The sequence below is a fragment of the Cygnus atratus genome, chromosome 1 (genome assembly GCF_013377495.2).
Source record: "Cygnus atratus isolate AKBS03 ecotype Queensland, Australia chromosome 1, CAtr_DNAZoo_HiC_assembly, whole genome shotgun sequence".
In the NCBI taxonomy this organism is placed as follows: Eukaryota; Metazoa; Chordata; class Aves; order Anseriformes; family Anatidae; genus Cygnus; species Cygnus atratus.
In genome coordinates, this window is record NC_066362.1 from 205,970,645 (window position 1) to 205,991,696 (window position 21,052).

Below are 21,052 nucleotides of genomic sequence, written 5' to 3' on the forward strand. Positions count from 1 at the left end.
CAAACTGCCGGTCTTTTAAAGAAATTGCTCAATTATATGTATTTAAGCTTAATTTGTTCCCCCTAAGAAACAGTTCCAGTAAGAAATACAGTGACCATCAAGAATTCCTACTTTGTTTCATATTCTCCAGGACCTAACAACCTCAGATCCCCTATTAGTTTAAATAATTTGATTCTCATCAATTACAGGCACTGGTCTAATTAATTACAGACTTTCTGGGAGCTTACATAATAATCTGTGTTTTCACTACACTTCCCTCTAGCATGTAAGGCAATGGAAGGGAGAAAACAACGCGTTGTAGTTTCGGGGCGCCGGCAGTGAGATGGCACAGCTCAAGGGAGAAATGGTGATTTTCATTTGGAGAATGCAATTTGTATGCAGCCCAGGCCACCAGCAGCAAAGCCGTTCCTCTCAGCTCTTTGGGGGCTCATACGAAACGAGCACAGCAGCCTCACTGCAGCTCTTGCTGGATTATTAACTATACCTTGACTCACGCCGCTACAAACTCCATTCTCATTGTGGCACACAGCTGACAGACTCGCACTGATCCAAGCTAAAACCGGAGTCCTACAAACTCTGAAATACCCTTTTTCTTCAGAGCAGTCTTCTGAGGGTAGAGCAGAAGCAAATCAGCTCGCTGCTACATGACAAACACACACAGCTACTGCAGCTGCTGCTTTTCTGCTGTAAATTGTAAATTTTCAACTTTCAAGTTTCATGCTGGTAAGTTCAAAAGTAAAATTGGAAAACCAAGAAAATAGTTTTATTAGTCTGTTAGCAACCAAAAACCCGCTACACTCTTATATTAAGATAAATGCAACATCATGGAGAATTTAAAATTTTAGGGAATTTAAAGATGTTTTAAAATATCTTCTATATTTTGTGTAGGAGAGGAACAGTCAGCCCAGGTTCTAACAAAAGTTAAATCCTTTCTTGGTCAATTTTGTTTCCACATTAAACGGCCTAGCCAACAGTTTGCACTTCTCTTAAGAGATTATTTAGTGACTTGATACATTTTCCTAACACAAGCATCTCCATTTTAGTTTTATTCCCTCACCCTTAGACTCCTAAACTCTTTCTTCTTCCTTAAACCCTTTCCCGTCACATTTTTCTCCCGGCTAAGATAAGAACAGAAGCCTCAGCAACATTCAGGCGCTGGCAGCTTGCCAGAGGAGTCCTTTTATACACAGCCTTGTCAGATGCAGGGACTGTCACTGTGGGCCCAGGACTAGATGTACTTAAATCTGTAACAATATTTCACCTTCTTTCACTGAAGGTAGTTGTGCATTGCCAGTTAATAGAGATTTTTGCTTATTTTAAGTAAGACATGTTGTATTCAATACATATATTTATTTTGCAAATCGTAAGTCTTAAGAACTTCAGTGCTGAAAGCAGCGAAATTCAGCAAGATTTAAACCCATCCAAACGCCACCTTGCATCAAGTTAAGCACCCATTTAAACACTTTGCTACACTGAGGCAAAAATTTGATTATATAACCTGAAATAACATAAAAAATAACTTCATTGTGTCAGCTCTGCAGCATGTCAAAGAGCAGATTAAAGTCAGTGCCCTCTGCAATCTAGAGAGATGGATGCTTATCTCCATTCTCATTGTAGCATTCAGTATGTGTTAAGAATGTATAAAGGAGCAAAGGCAATTCTCAAGAGAGAAAGCATGGGAAAAATAAAAGTATTAAAATTATTGGTACACTGTAACTCCTGTCCTTACCTATGGCCACATACACCTACTGCAAACTATGGGTAACACAGCTGCAATTTAGGGAATTTAACCCAGATTAGTATGCAGCAGAATTCAGCCACTATAGCAACTGATCTGCGTTGTATTTTAGGTAAGCTTGCACCTTCTCTCCAGTTGCACTTTTCACCCAGCACACTTGGCATTGCTTCTAAGCTGAAGTCAACTCGTGATTGAATGACTTGTTCCCAGTTTAGACATAAATATTTTTACAAGGCTAGATGCGCCTTGCTAGAATGCTGGAGAAGCAAGGGATTGTATCCACCGTAAAGGATATATTCGATCACGTTACAGAGACTGGACAACAAAAGCAGCTCCATTGACAATAGGAGAAATAGTTACAGAGTGCAATACCTAATGGCTAAAGACACCAGGCATTTCTTTATCTGGACAGCCACTGTCCTTATTTTTCCTAGCAATATGATCGCTTATAAACTGTTTATAAGCAATTTTGAAGGATCCCATGCCAGAACACCTTCCAAATGAAAGTTTACTTAAACACACGGTATTGTTTCAAGATAAAAAGAGCCATGGAAAAGAAAAACACGTTGGTGCAGAGTCTGCAAACCAGGATGATGCAAAATTTCTCTGTCACTATGTACTCGGCACCGAAATTTTGGGAGAAAGCATTTAGTTTTTAAGAGGATGGTCTTAACACCGCCGGATAGCAAGCCTTCTGCACACAGCTAGACAGACTGCCTGCCACTCCTGGGCTGGGGCAAACAAACAGGGAAAATAAAAGATGACTTGCATTATTGCACTGCATGCTGATAGAAATGACAATGGTATAAACGGAAATGAAATATATATATAAGTCCTTCATGCTGATATAGAAAAGAACTTGGCCAAATGGCAACATACCTTGTGGTACACATATTAAACACACATCCGACAGTGCCCGATTAGGTAATATTTGTTTTGGAAGTTTTTCTGTCTCTATGTACTCATATCAATATATTGTGCAATCAAGACAATGTATTGAGGAAACAAGGGCTGTAAATTAAGGTTAGCATCAACAATTAAAAACGGATGCCTCCGCACAGGGGCAGATGGGCAGGAATTTGCTTGGTTGCTGCTTTGTGCATCTCTGCCAGGAAGCTAGATACGGCTTCGCCAGCGTGCGCTGCCCACAGAGCAGCACAGAACGTTGCAATCATCTGCTTTGGCTGGAGGAGCGCTTCAGAAATTGCAGCAGCTGAGGTGGAAGTGAAGACTGAGCACAGAGCAGCTCGTATAACTGAGAAGGCTGCTTCCTACGTGGGGAAGAATAGCCGTAGTGCAGAATACAGGCAGCTTGGAGTAAATAGCTTAGTACAGGTCATCTGGAAAGCTTTGCCAGCACACAAAATCGCATTATTTTGGCAGACCCTTACTGACACAGACGGCACCCTCGCTTAAAAGTTGAGTGGCACAAAGCCAATCACCCTCTGTATTTTCTCGTTATCGAAGACTTGATACTAAACCTACAAAACCCAGCGTTCTTTGAATCAGCAATGACCCCATGAAATAGATGCCAGTAAAACAAGGAAAACGCAATGGAAAATGGGTCTGATGACCTAAAATGTAATCATAGATATTGTAATTGTCATTTGCAAGAAGCTAACTGTGATGATGGAGCCAGGATACTGCATTACTCCAATTTACAGTTACAGAGGTTGGTCTCAGAGGTCCTCTTGTACGTAAGAATTGGGTTATTCCCCACCTTTGCCTTCCAGTTCTCCAAAATCATAAGCAAGCCCTAGACACGAGGATCTTGTTTTTCATCCTGCCATTGCAAATTTCAGCGTGTCTCAAAGGGAGCACAGATACATCTATGGGATTAACCCGATGTCTCTTCAGTTCTTACAGACAGGTCATCCCAACAATGCGGCTGTAGGGCTTGTGACGGATTATGTAACAAAGAATCATTAAAGCAAATTAGACCAAAATATTCTGTTGCAAATAATTTTACAACGTTTATTAACAGGAAGCCTGCAGAACACCACAATCACACTTGAATGGTATTATTAGAAAATAAAGGCATACTAAGCTTCGTCTTGTCAAAGAGACATCCAGCTCATTTCCAGAAATACATTAAAGAGATTCTTTTGCAACTGCTGTAATGTTACATGGAGTGCTGGATTTAAGACACAGCTGACTTAAACAGAGGAGAAATAAAGCAATTAAAAATCAGTATGCACACAATTCCTTTAATAATTTATCCAGATGATACAGATTATCTGCATAACACTACTAATACAGTACATAATCTCTATTCAATGTAAACAAAATATGGAGACAAGGTTGGAAATGTAATTGCGAACAACACTTGAATAATCTAGAGGTTTAAAAAAATCATCAGCATACAAATTATGTACGTAGTCTTCAAAGGCTACTCAGAAAAGGTCAGTGATGTCTGTACTCTACAACAGAAGCTAATTTTTGGAACTTCCAACTAAGTAGCAATGTAAACTAATTTGATTTTAAGAGAACATACTTTGAGTAATATTTTTTTTAAACAATTGATTTTTGTTTCCGTTCAATGGAAATCACTTAAAAATTACTCTCCTTATAAAAGTACCATCCAGCAAACTTCAATAAGTTAACTTTAAGCATAAGCCATTCCATCCATTTAATTAGGAAATCCTATATACATATATATACACATTCAGAACGTAACAGCTACAACATGCTTCTATGGTGACTGAAATGATAGAATATCAACTGAAGTTTTGATGGGAAGTAGCCATTTAGAAATACATGCCAGGATTAATTTCTTTTTAATGCGGTCACTATAATCTTCTAGTTTGGCTTTTCAGAATCCTCAGGAGGTTCTGCACACAATTCCTTTGTTTGGTGAATCAATTTGAAGGGAAAAAAGCCCTTTGCTCTTGGGTAAAATAAACTAACAATTTTGTTATTAATTAACGGGGAAGAATTATTTTTTCATACTGAAACAAGTATTAAAAGCGTTTTTAAATTAGGGAGCTTCACCTTAACATTATACATTCATGCTCCTAAGCTGTTACTGCAACCAAAAATGATCCTGCTCTCTCCTGCGCATTTTCCTGCATGAGCAAGAACATTCATGCAACCTGCACAGGAAATCAAAGAACAAATTTACCTGAATTAAAACTGACCTATCAAAGATAAATGAGTGTATTTTTGAAAGTTACTTCTCACCTGATTAATTCGCTTACAATGTTCACAGTATATGCATATTGTGATTGTCTAGAGAAGCAAGAGCAATTAGGTGCAGCTAAATGTATCTTTAGCATCAGCTTAAATCGACTACTCAAAACTACTCAAAAGGAACAATCAGAGCTAAGCTAGAATTCTGGCAAAGAACACGCCAATAAATTCATGCTACTGAAATTAGTCCAACAATATATGTTTTTTTTTCCTAGTTTGAAGAGTATTTTGAAGGTTTCCTTACCTAAAAGACAATTTTTCTCCTACTCACAGTAACAAAATAAGCTGAAAGGTTTTGAGGCTGTCCAAAAGGAATCAAATGTTTTTTTTTCTTTTTTTTTTTGTCTTTTTAACTTTATTCACTGTTTTGAAAGACACATTCTTTGCCTATTTCATATGTTTAGATTATGCTTCCATAATCCCCCTAAGTCTCCTTGCCAGGATTCTTCTTACGTGACTTTAAAGGTACGTAAGAGATGTCTACATCAAACTGAACTCTTACAGAACAGTACTACTGTGCCTGAAAACAACTCTTGTTTGACATCACCATTTATACATGTCAGAGCTTCTGGGTCTACTTCCTCAAATTACCAGCAGGCTATACTTGGTGAATGAGTCTCTTCTAACTATCTAGTTTTCTATTTCCTGTTTTTTTTTTCTTTTCTTTTCTCTCAGCTCTGTTTCATTTTTGCCTGTGAGAGAGCTGATGAAGCCTTCACAGTAGGTATACTCCCTGTTTTATATACTTTATTACTTATAACACTCTTTGTCAGCTCTTGGCTCCTCTCAATATCAGTCCAGGCTGTGGATTAACACCTCCCTAAAAGACAAAACAGGATACACAAGAGAAAAAGGTTATGACCTCATTCTACAACTTAAGTTCATTTTTAGGGTAAACTTACTCAATGTTACACATAAACACTATTTATGTTGTCTGAGTATTACTTACATTGTCTATACGGTTTGTGTTTGTAAACTATAATCTAGCTAAAACTATAATAAATTAGCTTATCTAGTATCAAGTGCAGATTTCTTGATTTTAAGCATTGTGATTCTTGAAGGCACCAGAGTTAAGTGAATGCAGGAGTTTAATTAATTAAATTGCCTCCCAGGGAAAGCAGGCTGTGCCAGCCAATGGAAGGAGCTGGGAAGCAAGAGTAACCGGGATGAGCTAACTGACCACCACCAACTCTGCTTCTTTCAGTATTAAAAGTCACTTTCATGACTTTAATGGGTGAATTCCATTAGTGAGATAAACCTCAGGAGCCCAACTTTATTGTTAATGAGGAATTAACGCATTGGACCCCGTTGTGCCTCAGCAGTCCTGGTAGTTTTAAGGTCTTCCTCAGGCCTACACACTCTCGGAGCAGCAAGATGTGGTACGCAAGCCTGCCTACGGCGTTAATTAACGACCGATGAAGCGTTAATTACCGCTTTAACCCCCGCCCCGCGCATCGCCACACAAGCCTTGCCCTCACCCTGCCCTCCCCTTGCCTTCACCCGCGCTCTCCGCGCATGCGCCGCGCCCCTTCCGCGCAACGTCCCCACCGCGCAGGCGCGCGGCGCGGCGGGAAGCGCCCCGCCGGCGCGGGGCCTTGTGGGAAGGAGGCGGCCCCGTCGCGCCCCGTCCCGGCGGTGAATCCTCCCGGCCGCTCACAGCAGTGTGGAGCCGCTCCCCCCCCCCCCCCCCTCCCCCCCCGCCCCCCTCCTCCTCCACCTCCTCCGCCCCCCCCCCCACGGATTTAAAGGGGCCGCCGCCCCTCCTCTATCGCCGCGGGGTTGTTTGGTTTTTTATTTTATTTTTTTGTCTTTATTTTTTTTTTTTTTTTGCCATGCCGAACTTCTGCGCGGCCCCAACTGCACCCGCAAGAGCACGCAGTCCGACCTCGCCTTCTTCCGCTTCCCCCGGGACCCCGTCAGGTGAGGGGATGGGGAGTGGGGGGCGGCCTCGCCTCCTTTTCCCCCTCACAGCCCGGCCTCCTCCTCCTCCTCCTCCTCTTCACCTCAGCGGGAGGAAAAGGGGGGGGGGGGAGGTGTTAAAGAAATAAAAAGGGGGCTGTGAGAGGCCGTGGGCTCCCGGCGGAGGCCGCCCGCGGTGTGGTGCCCGGGGCGGGGCGCTGCGGGACCCCCCTGGCCTGGGGAGGGCGGCTGCGCATGCGCCGGGGCGGCCGCTGTGCCCCCCCCCCCCCCCCCCCCCCCCCCCCCGTGAGGGGAGAGGGGGTGAGGGGCTGAGGGGGTGAAGGGGGGTCTGGGATTTGGGGGGCGCTAAGGGTGTATGTGGGGGGGCTGAGGGTGTATGGGGGGGGTCTGGGGGGAGCTGAGGGTGTGGGGGGGTGTCTGGGGGGAGTTGAGGCTTGGGGGGGGAGCTGAGGGTGTGAGGGGGGGGTCTGAGGGGCGATGAGGGTGTTGGGGGGGGGGGTCCTGAGGGGAGTTAAGGCTCTGTGGGGGGTTGTAGGGAGAGTTGAGGTTTTTGGGGGAAACAGGGTGTGAGGGGGGCCTGGGGGGAGCTGAGGCTGTTCGGGGGGGGGGGGGGAGAGTAGGGGGAGCTGAGATTATGGGAGGGGGGCTGAGGGTGGGGGGTGGCCTAGGGGGTGCTGAGGCTGTGTGTGGGGGGGGTGTGGGGAAGTTGAGTGCATTGGGGGTGTGGGGAGGTGGAGCTGAGGCTAGGGGGGAGCTGAGGTTGGGGGGGGGGCATTGGGGAGCCGAGGCTGTGGGAGGGAGCTGAGGTTGTTGTGGGGCAGCTGAGATTTTGGGGGGTCTGGGGGAGGAGCTGAGGTGTTGGGGGGGGAGCTGAGGGTGTGAGGGGGAGGAGTTGTAGAGCTGAGGCTGGGGGGATCAGGGAAGGGCAGCTGAGGTTGTGGGGGGGGCTTGGGAGGGAGCCCAAGTTGTTGGGGGGGGAGCTGAGGCTGTAGAAGGAGCTGAGGCTGTGGGGGGGGTATGGTGGGAGTTGAGGCCGTTGGGGGGGATGGAGCTGAGGCTGGGGGGGAGCTGAAGTTGTGAGGGGGTCATAGGGAGAGCCAAGGGTGAGGGGGGGAAGCTGAAGCTGTTGGTGGGGGGGAGCTGAGGCTCTGAGGGGGTGCTGGGGCTATTGGGGGGGGTGGACTGAGGCTGTGTGGGGGTGCCTGGCTGTGTGTGGGGGGGTCTGTGAAGGGGGTGTTTGGGTGTCAGGGGGTGCCCGGACATGGGGTCTGAGGGGACAGACGTGTGGGTGTGATGGGGTGCAGGAACAGGGCCAGCGCTGCGTCAGGTGGTGGAAGCCCCTCGGTGCCCTGGGGAGGTGGCACGTGGTGAGGATGGCCCACGCGAGGTGGGCTGGTACAGTGTGTGAGAGGAGTGGGGCACGTGCAAGAAATAAATCCTGCATTTAGGTGTAGAAATTCCGAGGTAGCAGCTGACCATGTCTAGCTGACACCTCTTGACTCCACTTGCTCCTCACACTTTTGGAAGGTGCGTCCTCCCTAAAGCAGCGTCAGTTCTCTCTAACAGCAGGCAATTAAGGCTGAACCTCCCAGTGACTGATACGTGACACTTGCTGGTTTCCTCGAGGTGCTTGACACGCGTGAAGCACTTCAGAAATTGTGAGCTGTGGGTACATAACTGCTCTGAAACCGTCCCCTGTTTAAGTGATTTCACAAGAAGGCACAAAAAGTCATACAGGTAGTAGCTGGTTATGAAACCTGTGGGTTCGAAGACATTGTCAAGCTCTCCTGAGTGGATTCAGTGCCTTGTGCTAAACCTCTTATGATGCCCGTACGCTGCAAGGCTTCATAGTACAATCCACATTGCACATGTTTATGCTTTTAATGAAAACTGAAATCAACATGGTTGATTGCCTACTCTTAACCTTTCACTTGTATGGTTTACTCCTAGCATTTTCTGTTTCAACTCTCCATCCTTTAAGAGCCACAGGTTCTTACACAGTCAAAGGAATGACTGCAGGCTGTGCAGAACTGAAGAGTTTTGGTGCTGTCTGAACTCCAGGCTTAATTTGCAAGGAGTCCTTCCTGCAAAATCTGAGGAATGTCAAGTTGGGCAAAATTGGCCAATGCATAAGTTTATTGTATGAAGAAAATATCTCCTACAGTTCATAATATTTGTACTGAAAGGCACTTTGAACGTTTTCTGTGGTACTGTGACAGAAATATATCCAAAATGTGCACCACCTACATTGAGTTGAACAACATAAATTAATGAAACATCCATAGAAGTGGATCACAGACGTGGTTTTAGGAAGGGTGTACTGGCTTACGTTTCTACAATGGCATTGGTACGGGTAGGCGTGCTTTCTGTTTTCATGACTACTTTATAATCCCCGTAAAGTAGTTCAGGCTAAAAAGATTAACATTCCTGTAAGGGAGTAGTAGAAAATAGATAAAATCGACGCTGAAGGGTGATCTAGACCATTTCTTTCCAAAGGAAGGAGAAGCTATACCTAAGCTCTTTCTAGCATTTTTTGTCTGCTGTGCTCTTAAAAACATGCAGTGGCAAAGGTGACGCTCTTTCAATGCTATCTACATTTTTTTCCCTAATATCTTATACTTTTCTCATTCAAACCTGTAGTAAAATGTCCAAAATGATCATATATTGAATTTATTAACTATTACCATTTAAAGATTGATAAACCCTGTTAACGTTCTGTCTTTGTAGGCTGGAGGAAGGTAGTGGTTTATTTGCCTACGTGAACTACAGCACCGCTCTGCAATTAACTGTAAATGTCAGGCAATGTTACTGCTGTGGCCTTCCAGTGCTGCTTGCTGCCGTACAGACCTCTTATCCTTGTAGGTCAAACTGGAAGGGGGAGCAAAATAGCTCGTGCCAAAAATGTGTTGTTTGCTCTTGGCAGCTTACAGCGAGAATGGTGGGCATAACAGAATTTGAGTGCGTCTTTGAAACTTTTAATTTAAAAAAATCATTGATAAGAAATACATAATCCTAGGTGAATCGTCTGTACTACCTTACTGCTTTCATTTTTTTTTTTACAGTAACTGAGTAATTGCCTTTATTTTTTTCCAATTCAGTGCTAAGCAGCTCTAATCATAGAATAACTCAGGTTGGAAAAGCCTTCCGAGATCATCTGGTCCAACCACCCCCCTACCACCACTGTCACCCACCAAACCATGTCCCCAAGCACCACGTCCAGCCTTGCCTTGAACACCCCCAGGGACGGGGACTCCACCACCTCCCTGGGCAACCCGTCCCAACGCCTGACCGCTCTTGCTGAGAAGAAATGTCTCCTCATTTCTAACCAAGTCAGATCTCTGGAGCGTTAGCAGGTCTGTGAGAGCTAGCCGGTCACTTAAGACTGGCTTCACTGATTGTCGCTGTCTGAGAAAAGCAAGAGCAGGTGCACAGGCTAGGCTTTGGAAAAGAACCAGCTGCATTTAATGGATTGTGTGTAGCATTTTCACATCAAACGTGAATGTAAGTAAGTAAGTAGCCTCTGTTATGCCAATAAGGATGGGTATTTTATCATTTCGTGCAGCCCAGGCAGACAGTAGGATCTGTGTTTAACCACCACCTGCGATTCTGACTCTTCATGGTGGCAGGTTGAGGTGAGGTATGTTTAGAACAAAATGTAAGATACTCTCTAACACAGCAGAGATGCTGTTCTGCTGTCGTTGACCAACGCCAAGGTAATATAAGTGATTTACTCTATCTGCACCTAAATAAAATGCCATTTGAGCTTCTACCAGGTGTCAGCAGATCTCTGAATATGTTAAGTTTATTTAAATTTGTAATTGAAGGAAACCTCCTTAAATTTGTGATTGAAGGAAACCTCCATAAAACTGATGAGTGGTATCTAAGGAGTGGTGCAAAATATTGCGTTGAAATGCATCTTAATTTTTGCGAAATATTTTGCAACTAAAGCACTCACACCCCAGTGTACAACGTGTGTTAGTTGAACGCTTAAACAGTGAAGAAAGTTTTGTACCTAATTTTATTCTCAAATCTTTCTAATTGCTGTTTGGATAATACCATGCACAGCTACGCTGCGTGTTTTCAGGCATCTGACCTCCTTTTCCTTTGTTCTTCTGCTCCTTATTCTTCGGAGAGAATTTGTTGAGGAGCCAAATTCGTAATGAGACTGAGGTGCCAAATTCTTGGGTCCAGTCATATAACCTCCACCATCTCCTTTTCGTCCTGTGGCTACCTGAGAAAACATCAGCACTCCAGCCTTTGCCAGTAAAGTTTCCTGGACGTCTGGAGCTCCATTTACTGATCTTCTGCTCCAGTGGGGTGAGGAGCCTGGTGCCTGTGCCTGATCAGGATCCACAGACTCGGGCTGTACGTGCCAAGGCTTCTTTGGGACTCTGTGCTCGGAGTTGACTTCAGCCCAGAAGGCAGCAGCCACAGCTGCTCTAATGTCACTGGAGAAGTCAGGAAGGGAGAGGTGTATTTGGAGGTTGATTTTATCTTTGCGAAACTCATTTCCTGAGACCCCTTTGAGGAGTTTTTGGTATCTTTTACCATCAGTCACGAGCCTGATCTGGTGCCTAGCTGCTACTAGCAGCTACTTAACTTGTTCTCTGAATGGCAGTGACATTGAAGGTGAAGGGATTCGGGCTGACTTTGTCCACAACTACTACGTGTCAGTTCTGGTATGTGTGCTGTAGACACACCGTTGCTGCCACCAGTTTGTTTTCGTGGGTTTGCCAGGAGGTGATTCAGAGGAGTAGTTGTAACGTGAGGAGCTTTGACTTTGCTCCCTGGTGGTCTTCCACGGCTTCCCTGAGTCCGTGGAGAGAGGCAGGTAAAAGATCTGCCAAGGTCAAGCTCTTGTTCTGGACACCAACCACTCTGGACTGAAGCCTTCACCACTGACTATAGGAAGGTTCATCAGCCTGTGTGGCAGCCCAGTGTGATTACTTTTAATTACCTGGCTCGTAATTGGAGCAACTGCTCAGAAAGTACTAGAGCCAGATTCAGTATAACCTGCGCTTTAAAGGTGTCCCATGTGAGAGGTCCATGTTTATACTGCTTGGTGAAATGAAGAATGCAAGAGTGCAAGGTCTGTGCTGCCAAAAGGCTGAGCAAGAAAATATATTTCTCTTTTAAGCCATAATTCAGGATATTATGTGTAGATCTACAATAACAATCTATTAAAAGTTATCCCTGTTTTATGGTACTTGTCGCCAGTATTATTTTTATGTTTTGTGTGAACTAAAGTTACAATGCACAAACAGTGCAGGGATCAGGATCCAAGATTCCTTTTTCACTTGCACAGTTGTCCTTTAGTTACTCAGTTAAAGTAGATGTGATCGTGAATCCACGCAGAGCTATGGGTTTCTTCATTTGGGCCGCCCACCAAAACACCTGGAGAAACGTCCTTCATCCCTAAACTGTTGAAAAATCACTAATTACTGTTCTCCTTCCTTGCTCTGGTGAGCAATAATTCCAAGTTTGCAGCGGAAAAGGATAACAGATTTACTTTCTCATAGCTTCTATTAATTTCTTAGCTAAGAACCCTTCTTTTTAAGAGTAATTTTTGTTTTTAAGTGGATTAAGTAACTTAAATACCTTGTGCAGTTTCATGAATTTCAGCGATGACTGGGTTATAGGAAGATCTCCCCCACTTTGCCCTGCTGAAATAGCACTGTTTGTGTGACTTCTCTGAGCGGGTTCCTGGAACTTCGTGGACATTGCCAACGTGTACCAATTAAAAATATATAAAATATGGGAAATTTGAGTTGAAAAGCCGAAAAGTATGTAGCCAAGAGATGTGTTGTAAAGTACAGTAAGAATATAATGAAAATTCCTCACTTTTACTGTAGCGTTATTGTGATAGCATCATGATTCTTTACAATGTAGCTGTCACTGGCCTTCTTGAGTTTGACTGGGGAGAGATTTAGCCTAGAAGGAACAGGAGCTTATGCAACCTCATTACACAGTTAGAACGATGGGCAAATCATCAGTTACATTCACGTGAAGGTTTTAATCATCTGTGTTTTCAATTTTGTTTCCTTATGTGCTGTTGTGGTCGATCTGTGATACCACAAGGTCCGTGTACGTGACAATAACGCCCCTTCAGAGAATGATTTTTGCAGGATGGAAATGATTGGGTTTATCTTTCAAATACCGAGCTATTAATGGCTGCTGGAATCTCGTTAATTTATATGTGTATATTTACTGCACAGATAAAATAGATGAGTTGTACTGGAGTAGCTGTACAGAGTCAGTTTGTGCATGGTGTTGCTCAGAGGTAACTGTGCAGACCCCCTTGGGGGCAATATAAACTGGCTAATACACTCGCATCAATTACTGAAAGTCGTTTACTCACCAGAAGAAATATTATCTTGCGTATCTAAAAGGAGCCCTATTACTTGGTAAAATGTTCCTTTAGCTTTGTGTTGTATCTCAGAGAACTAATCTAAAGCAGAAATAAATGTCATAAAAATCTAATGAAAACTTACTTCAGACTTCGCTGTCTGTAGAATGGTTGCTTTTGAATTTTTATTATTTCATCTTTTGAAAATCAACTCTAAATTCCCAGGTGATCAGGATAGAAAAGGAAAAATTCATTTTTTTTGAAAGGTAGGTAGAAAAGGTAACTTTTCATAGTGGTATTAAAAAGCTATGGCTGTATCTATCTAGTCTACAAGCTTTTTTTGAATATAATTCTTGTCAAGAATTAGATGGCTGGTTTTTGTGAGCAATTGCATTGCAATGTTGTATGTATGAGGCAAAGGCAAGAGGGAAAAGATTCATGACTTTGCTGGGTGGCGTTAAATGGCGAACAAAAGGAGAAAAGCAGATTTTTAAAAAGATGCCATGGTACTTTCCAGGGGAAGGTGCACAGAGCTTTCCTCAGCCCTGCATGAAGGGCAGGGATCGCTACACTCCAGTTGTGAGTAAGGTTTGAAGTTGTAGGGCGTTCTGTTTAAACTAAAAACTTTTTTCTTTTTGCTTACTTGCAGATGTCAAAGATGGGTGGAGAACTGTCGAAGGGCAGATTTGGAAGATAAAACTCCAGATCAACTCAACAAGCACTACAGACTATGCGCTAAACATTTTGAGACTTCTATGATATGTAGAAGTGTAAGTAAAACCAAGCATTTGTTTATTGCACCTTGCAAAATCTAATTAAGGTTTTTAGTCAGAATGCTGCGTTTTAATCTTTGATCCCTTGGGTAAGTGGTCCCTGGGAAAATGATCTCCTAGTCTTAATTGACATCATTGTCGTGGTCCAGGGCACCGCACAGACTCACAGATGTTTGTACTGGCACAAAGGATGAGGTGGAAATGAGCAGTTTGGGAAGAGAAACTGTTTGTGCTGGTTTAATGTGTTTGTGGCCTTTATTGCAGTTCTTTCCTCTTGCAAAACCATGCTTATTTTGTTTACTGTCACTAGATGTTACAACATTATATAATGTATTCAGTGCAAGAATGTAAGTTTGCATACCCCTCATTATTTAAAATCACTAATGTGCTGTTACCGAAGTGTGTATGTGGTGTGATTCAGTTAAATTGCACTCGGTTGTGGCCAAGAGGTTTAAACACACCATACGTTTGTCAAGCTTCTGGTTCCTGCTATATTTTATCCAGTTAAGTCATGTTACTGTTTCCTGTTAATGAAATAATAGCTTCCAATTCTTCTTGTTAAAATGATGCTGATTTTAATAGCTTGCTTAGCAGTAGGAAACGATGGATTTGTGGCTTTGTACCAAGTCTTGATTTCTAGGCTGAAAGACACAAAGGCAGTTCTGTGGGGTAATTAAAATACATAGGTCAAACTTGGAGCTCCTGTTGGTATTACACATGACAGGGTCTCTGATTAGCCAGCTTCCCAGAAACAAACCAACAGATGAATGTTGGAAGAAATTCTGAATCTGAAATGAAGCTTTGTGAAACTCTGTTTGAAATCTACTTCAGTCTAATGACATGTAGAAACACGATCAGTCAAAGGTCTGTACTTGATGGAAACGGTCCAGTTTAGACGACACAAGTTCACAGCATATTCAAATACGTTTTATTTAAAACACTTTTAACTGTTAGAAACGTTTACATGACCACCTGGAAGCCTTCCTGCTACTCATTTGACAGATGTGTTTTCCTTCAATATGGTCGTTCACTGTAGTTTTTTGTGGATATGCATAATTTGACGTAAAGAAGCAGTTGAATGTTTTCATTGTGGAAATGCTTGTGTGATTATTTCTAGAACTGTGAATCAAGTGATGATAAACAAAGCACTAGTAATAAAATGTTTCCTTTCTGATGCATAGGTGTCTGTATATCCTGAATATTTATTTTTTAGAAAATCATAATATTCAAGTAAATTGAAATTATGGCATTGAGGATCTGTGATGTGAATACAAAGGGGAAGAAAAAGTAGTAGTGCTTTGTGTTTTTTTTTTAATCTCTTCTCATTTTCAGTGTTTTCTTTAAATCCCTAAAATGTGAATTGCATAGCACAACTTCCTATTTGTTCTGATGCATCAGAAAGTGAAAATAATAAACAGGAAAAAAATTCTGTGTACCCACAAAATTTCATAGGCCATGCTCTTTGTATGCACTGCACAAAAAACATGAAATTACACAGAGGCCTAGTTTTTTTTGTACATGCTGTCTGAAAAACACAATTTCAGAGGCCATGCTCATTTCCTAAAGGCATCGCTAATCTAGATGTCTCTTCACAGAGTCCTTACAGAACAGTTTTACGGGATAATGCCGTGCCAACTATATTTGATCTTACAAGTCACCTGAACAATCCCCACAGCAGACATAGAAAAAGGATAAAAGAGCTGGTGAGTTTTTAATGTACGATTTTTTTAATGTTAAAACAGTGAAGGCAAGTAAGTTCATATGAACCTACATAATGTCTAACAATACGTAGCACTTGGGTGTTTGCAGTTTCTGTGCTGCTATTCTAGTATAATTTTGCTGATAGTAAGTTAAATACCCAAATATTACACTGATAGAACTCTTACCTACTCAGAAAAGTTTAATGAAATAATCTGGAAAATGAGAGCTAATCCTGTCTTTGAAAGCAAGTGCATAACTTTCTTTTACTTGCTGATGCAGCGCTAACTGAATACAACTTAGGCATGCTACCCTGAAATTCTTGCTATATGTTGACTCTGATCTTCAGTTTGCCTGATTCTCTTCTGAAGTCTGCAGTAATTCAGACATGCATGTTTTAGCTTATTGTTCTCAAAAGATGATCCATGTATAAAACCAAGATCAAGCAGTTTCTCGTGGAATTGTGACTTGTCAATGGCTATTTTGTGTCATTTACACAAAACGTCTATAGATCTCTGGATTTAAGTATATTGAAAATTAAGAGGAATTCAATTCCTAAACTCAGCTTGTATGTCGGAGAAATATGATTTCTAAATATTTCTTCATGAGTTTAATAAGTATGTTGTTTAACTGAATCTTAGGAAACAATTAAGACAGTTCTTTCTGTTGGCATAGTGCATGTTCCTACTGAAATAGAATTCTTTAATGAAATTGGTTTGCTCGTAATGCAGATTCAACAAACTCCTAATACAAGTATGGGAAGCTTAGTAGTAGCAACAAAGTATTCCCGTGTAGTTAGTAGTTACGTTGTGACAGCAATAAACTACCTAAAGAACTTCCTTCTCTTAGACCTTCTAGCACTTTTAAAATAAGTATTAAAAACCTGAAAATGGTCTCATCTACAATATTTGTATCTGACCTTGATGTGTTTTAGTATCTTAAGGTCATGTGGTAGACATTGACATCAATTTTATCTTTTTTTTAAGAGTGAAGATGAAATAAGAACACTGAAGCAGCAAAAGAGTAAGTGAGCAAAATAATTGTTTGAAAAACTTTATCAGCCTTAAGTTTTTCAACATAACGTAGAATATGTAACTGTAAGTTTATGTATAGCAGGAGGATAATTGAGTTGCTGCTTGATTCAAGTAGCCAGTCTAAACTCATTCCAAATTACTCACTTTTAAACTGGAAACATCCTCTGAACTCCAGTAACTTAATGGTAATGGGGATAGTAGGGAAAAACAAATATTATGTTTTAGTCGTGTTATCTTAACACTTACGGTATTTTACGTTTTGTAGTTGATGAAGCTTTTGAACGGGAGCAGGCAACCCAAGAACTGAACGAAAGCAATGCACAAAACACTGTCTCAGAGGAAGGCGGGGAAGAGCAAGAAGAAGAAGCCACTCCTTTAACACTGGAAGAAAGAGAAAACAAAGACTACCTTAAATCTTTGTTTGAAATTTTGATCCTAATGGGTAAACAAAATATTCCCCTGGATGGCCATAATGCTGATGAGCTTCCAGAAGGTATTTTTGCCTCAGATAACTTTCAGGCTCTGCTGGAATGTAGAATAAATGCTGGAGATGAAGTTCTGAGGAAACGGTTTGAGATGACTGCGGTCAATCTGGAGTATTGTTCAAAAACTCAGCAGAAACAAATGCTTGAGATCTGTGAGAGCTGCATTAGAGAAGAGACACTGAGGGAAGTAAGAGACTCGCACTTCTTTTCTATTGTTACTGACGAAGTGGTAGACATAGCAGGAGAGGAACACTTGCCAGTCTTGGTGAGATTTGTTGATGATTCTCATAATCTACGAGAAGAATTCATTGGGTTTTTACCTTATGAGGCTGATCCTGACATTTTAGCTGTTAAGTTCCATACGACTATTACTGAAAAGTGGGGACTAAACATGGAGTACTGTCGAGGTCAAGCCTACATTGTCTCCAGCGGGTTTGCTTCTAAAATGAAAGTTGTGGCTACAAGACTCTTGGAGAAGTATCCGCAAGCTGTGTATACGCTGTGTTCCTCTTGTGCCTTAAATGTCTGGTTGGCAAAATCCGTTCCTGTTGTTGGAGTTTCCACGGCACTGGGAACAATCGAGGAAGTTTGTTGCCTTTTTCGTCAGTCCCCGCAATTGCTGGAAGAACTGGACAATACAATTTCTGTTCTTTTTCAGAACAATAAGGAGAAGAGCAATGAGCTGAAGGAGATCTGCCGTTCTCAGTGGACAGGCAGGCACGATACTTTTGAGGTTTTAGTGGACCTCATACAAGCGTTGGTGCTGTGTTTGGATGCGGTAAACAGTGACTCGACTGTCAGGTGGAACAACTTTATTGCTGGTCGAGCATTTGTACTTTCAAGCGCAATAACGGATTTTGACTTCATTGTGACTATTGTAATTCTGAAAAATGCTCTGTCTTTTACGAGAGCATTTGGAAGAAATCTCCAGGGACAAACGTCAGATGTGTTCTTTGCAGCTAGCAGCTTGACAGCGGTGTTGCATTCTCTGAACGAAGTGGTGGAGAATATTGACGTTTACCATGAATTTTGGTTTGAGGAAGCAACAAATTTGGCTACAAAACTGGACGTACAAATTAAACTCCCAGGAAAATTTCGCAGAGCACAACAAGGTAACTTGGACTCTGAGATAACATCAGAGAATTACTACAAGGAGATCCTTAGTATCCCCACATTGGAACATATAATTCAAGAATTAAAAGATATATTCTCAGAACAACATTTAAAAGCTCTTAAATGTTTATCGTTAGTGCCCTCAGTCATGGGTCAGCTCAAATTCAATACGTCCGAGGAGCATCACGCTGACATGTACAAAAATGACTTACCTAATCCGGACACGCTTTCTGCTGAACTTCATTGTTGGAGAATCAAGTGGAAGCACCGAGGGAAAGATATTGAACTTCCATCTACTATTTATGAAGCACTTCACCTGCCTGACATAAAGTTTTTCCCTAACGTATACGCGTTGCTTAAAGTCTTGTCCATACTTCCAGTGATGAAGGTGGAGAATGAGAAATACGAAGTAGGACGGAAGCGCTTAAAGGCATACCTGAAAAACACCTTGACAGAGCAAAGGTCAAGCAACCTAGCTTTGTTAAACATAAACTTTGATATAAAACACGACCTAGATTTAATGGTGGACACCTACATTAAACTCTATCCAGATAAAGTTGAATTTCAAGAAGACTTTCTTCCCTCAAACAACTCCGAAGTAACAAAAGATGCTTAATTTTTTAAGCTCTAACCAGTCTGGTGAAACAGCTTTTTGCTCATTGAGCTTCAAGGCTGAAGAAAAAAAGACTTTGAAATCCCAATAAATAAACACACAAATAAATAAATTACTGCAAATGTGTTTCCATTTTAGGTCTCAGATTTAAGAAGGTGTGGTCCGTGACCCAAATTATGTTTTGTTAGTCTGCATTAAATATGTGATGTGAACAAACAAGCCTGAGAATAAGCCCATGCTCTTAGCAGAAGTGCTTTCTGCATCTGATCGACTTAACTAGGTACTTACTTTGTTGCATCTTGGCAGAAGTACGTTGTGGTGATTGTAGATCCGATGGGGCTGTTACGTATTTGCTCATGAATTAGGGTAAGAAAAAACTGAAAATGTTAAACGTATAATCCATTTCACTTCTGTTACTTAGAAATTTTCTTTTTTTTTGGTAAACTCGTCTTTAACTGATGTGTATTCAGTTGGCATTTTGGAGAGTGAATTCAGCAACCGCACAAGCCTCGTGCTGTGGACTGTTCTTTGCGTAAAGTGAATGTTGGTGGTACAGAGGTACGTTTAAGGTTTCACTGGAAGAGTCAACCTCTTTAATCTCTTGACTGTTTACATTCCTTTGTGTGAGACACACAACCTTTTTCTTTAGGCTTTTAACAGGCATGGCAAGAGTAATGAAATTCCTTAAAGACACTAAAAATCAAGATTATTCCAAAAAAAACATTGAAGTCTGTTTGTTCAATGCAAAAAATGTGCATCTTATTGTTTGTTTAATTGTAAACTCACCCAGGAAAGAATAAAATAAGAGTTTGCTGTTTGTCTAGAAGATTGAAAATATTGCTGTTATTTTTGGCAAGAATAAAACATTTTTGTACAGTTTAATGCAATTTAAATAAAATGTGAATTGCTTTTTACGTAGTATTGAATTTATTAGTGAAGTAGTGCCTTTTTAAGAATGCCTGTGCTTTTGTAAGGTACCTTTTAGTTTTGACTGTTTTTGCAATCCTAGTGAGTGACATTATCTTAAGACACAGGAAAAAAATGTGTAATATTGCTTATGGTCTGTTCCTTCTGCTGAAGGTTTTTTAAACTATTTTGAGATGGTTCTAAATACAGAGCTTTTAATTGTGGAAATTTTGTCCAACTGAAACACTGACAGGTGGAAATGGCTTACATTTGAAATGGCTGAGCAGTTAGCAGTTTTGCAGCTATTCTGATGCGTGCCAATTTTATAACTTAGTTGTCCTTTTATGTACTTTCTTTCCCGTTACAGTGGAGAAAAACCCCAGCAACAGGAAACTGGTTGTAGAGACTTGGATAAAATGCAACTCTTAGGGTATTAGCACAGTCAAACAATAAGAATAAATTTAAAGAAAAGAAAACAAAACACTTTAGTTACAGTAAACTTAGATATTAAAGTGACTGCGTACATCTTAAGAAATGCTTTCAGGAGCTTTTATTTACATAGCAGTAGTTAAAAATTACTCTTTAAATAGCAGGGGAAGAAAAGATAACGCTTTTGTATTTGCTTTCTAACTACCATGCTTTCCTGTTAATGCAACTGTTGCCTCAACCAGTAAAAAGTGTCCTAACTAATAGCTTGTTCTTTTCCTTTGACTATATGAAAATAGACATAATCTGTTACTTCTATTAAAAAGAAAATTTTAAATTAGAATTCAGACAGAAGATTGTGTTGTTTTCTTTTTTTTAAAAAAAAACAGAACATCTCAATTACGATTTTAATTAAAATAATAATAACAAAAAAAAGCTTTTCCACTGTGGGAGTGTTTGAGTTCCTCTGCTGAATGAACACAGCAATGTGAGATGGTCGTGGCCTCTGAGATACGAGATGGTCAGCCTCATGAGTCCTCTCCAAGGCTGATCTCTGGTTTGTTCTGATTGTGTTTGTTCCAGTTTGTCTACTTTTCATCACTGATGATGCGGAGACAACAAATATTGCAGTGCAGCTGGTACGGTCAGGCTGGATGAGTCCGGATTTAGGGGGTGTAGTCAGAGAAGGCAAATTGATACCCAGTGCCATCTACTTGGCCAAAGGAGTTGAAGACTCTATGTAAATGAGACCTTTTTGACTGATGCACTGAGACAAATTAAAGAAGAGAAATGCTGTACAACGCCCCTTTAG

At 41.5% G+C, this 21,052-nt stretch overlaps 1 protein-coding gene across 1 annotated transcript; it reads left to right on the forward strand.

Annotated features, from left to right (window-relative positions):
* Positions 1–6,759: 6,759 nt before the first annotated feature.
* On the forward strand, positions 6,760–20,587 carry THAP12 (THAP domain containing 12). The gene is given in 6 exon segments (XM_035560501.2): positions 6,760–6,775; positions 6,778–6,847; positions 13,843–13,963; positions 15,562–15,669; positions 16,651–16,687; positions 16,964–20,587. Coding segments are annotated over 6 exon segments (2,301 nt in total). The 3' UTR covers positions 18,913–20,587.
* The last annotated feature ends 465 nt before the right edge of the window (positions 20,588–21,052 follow it).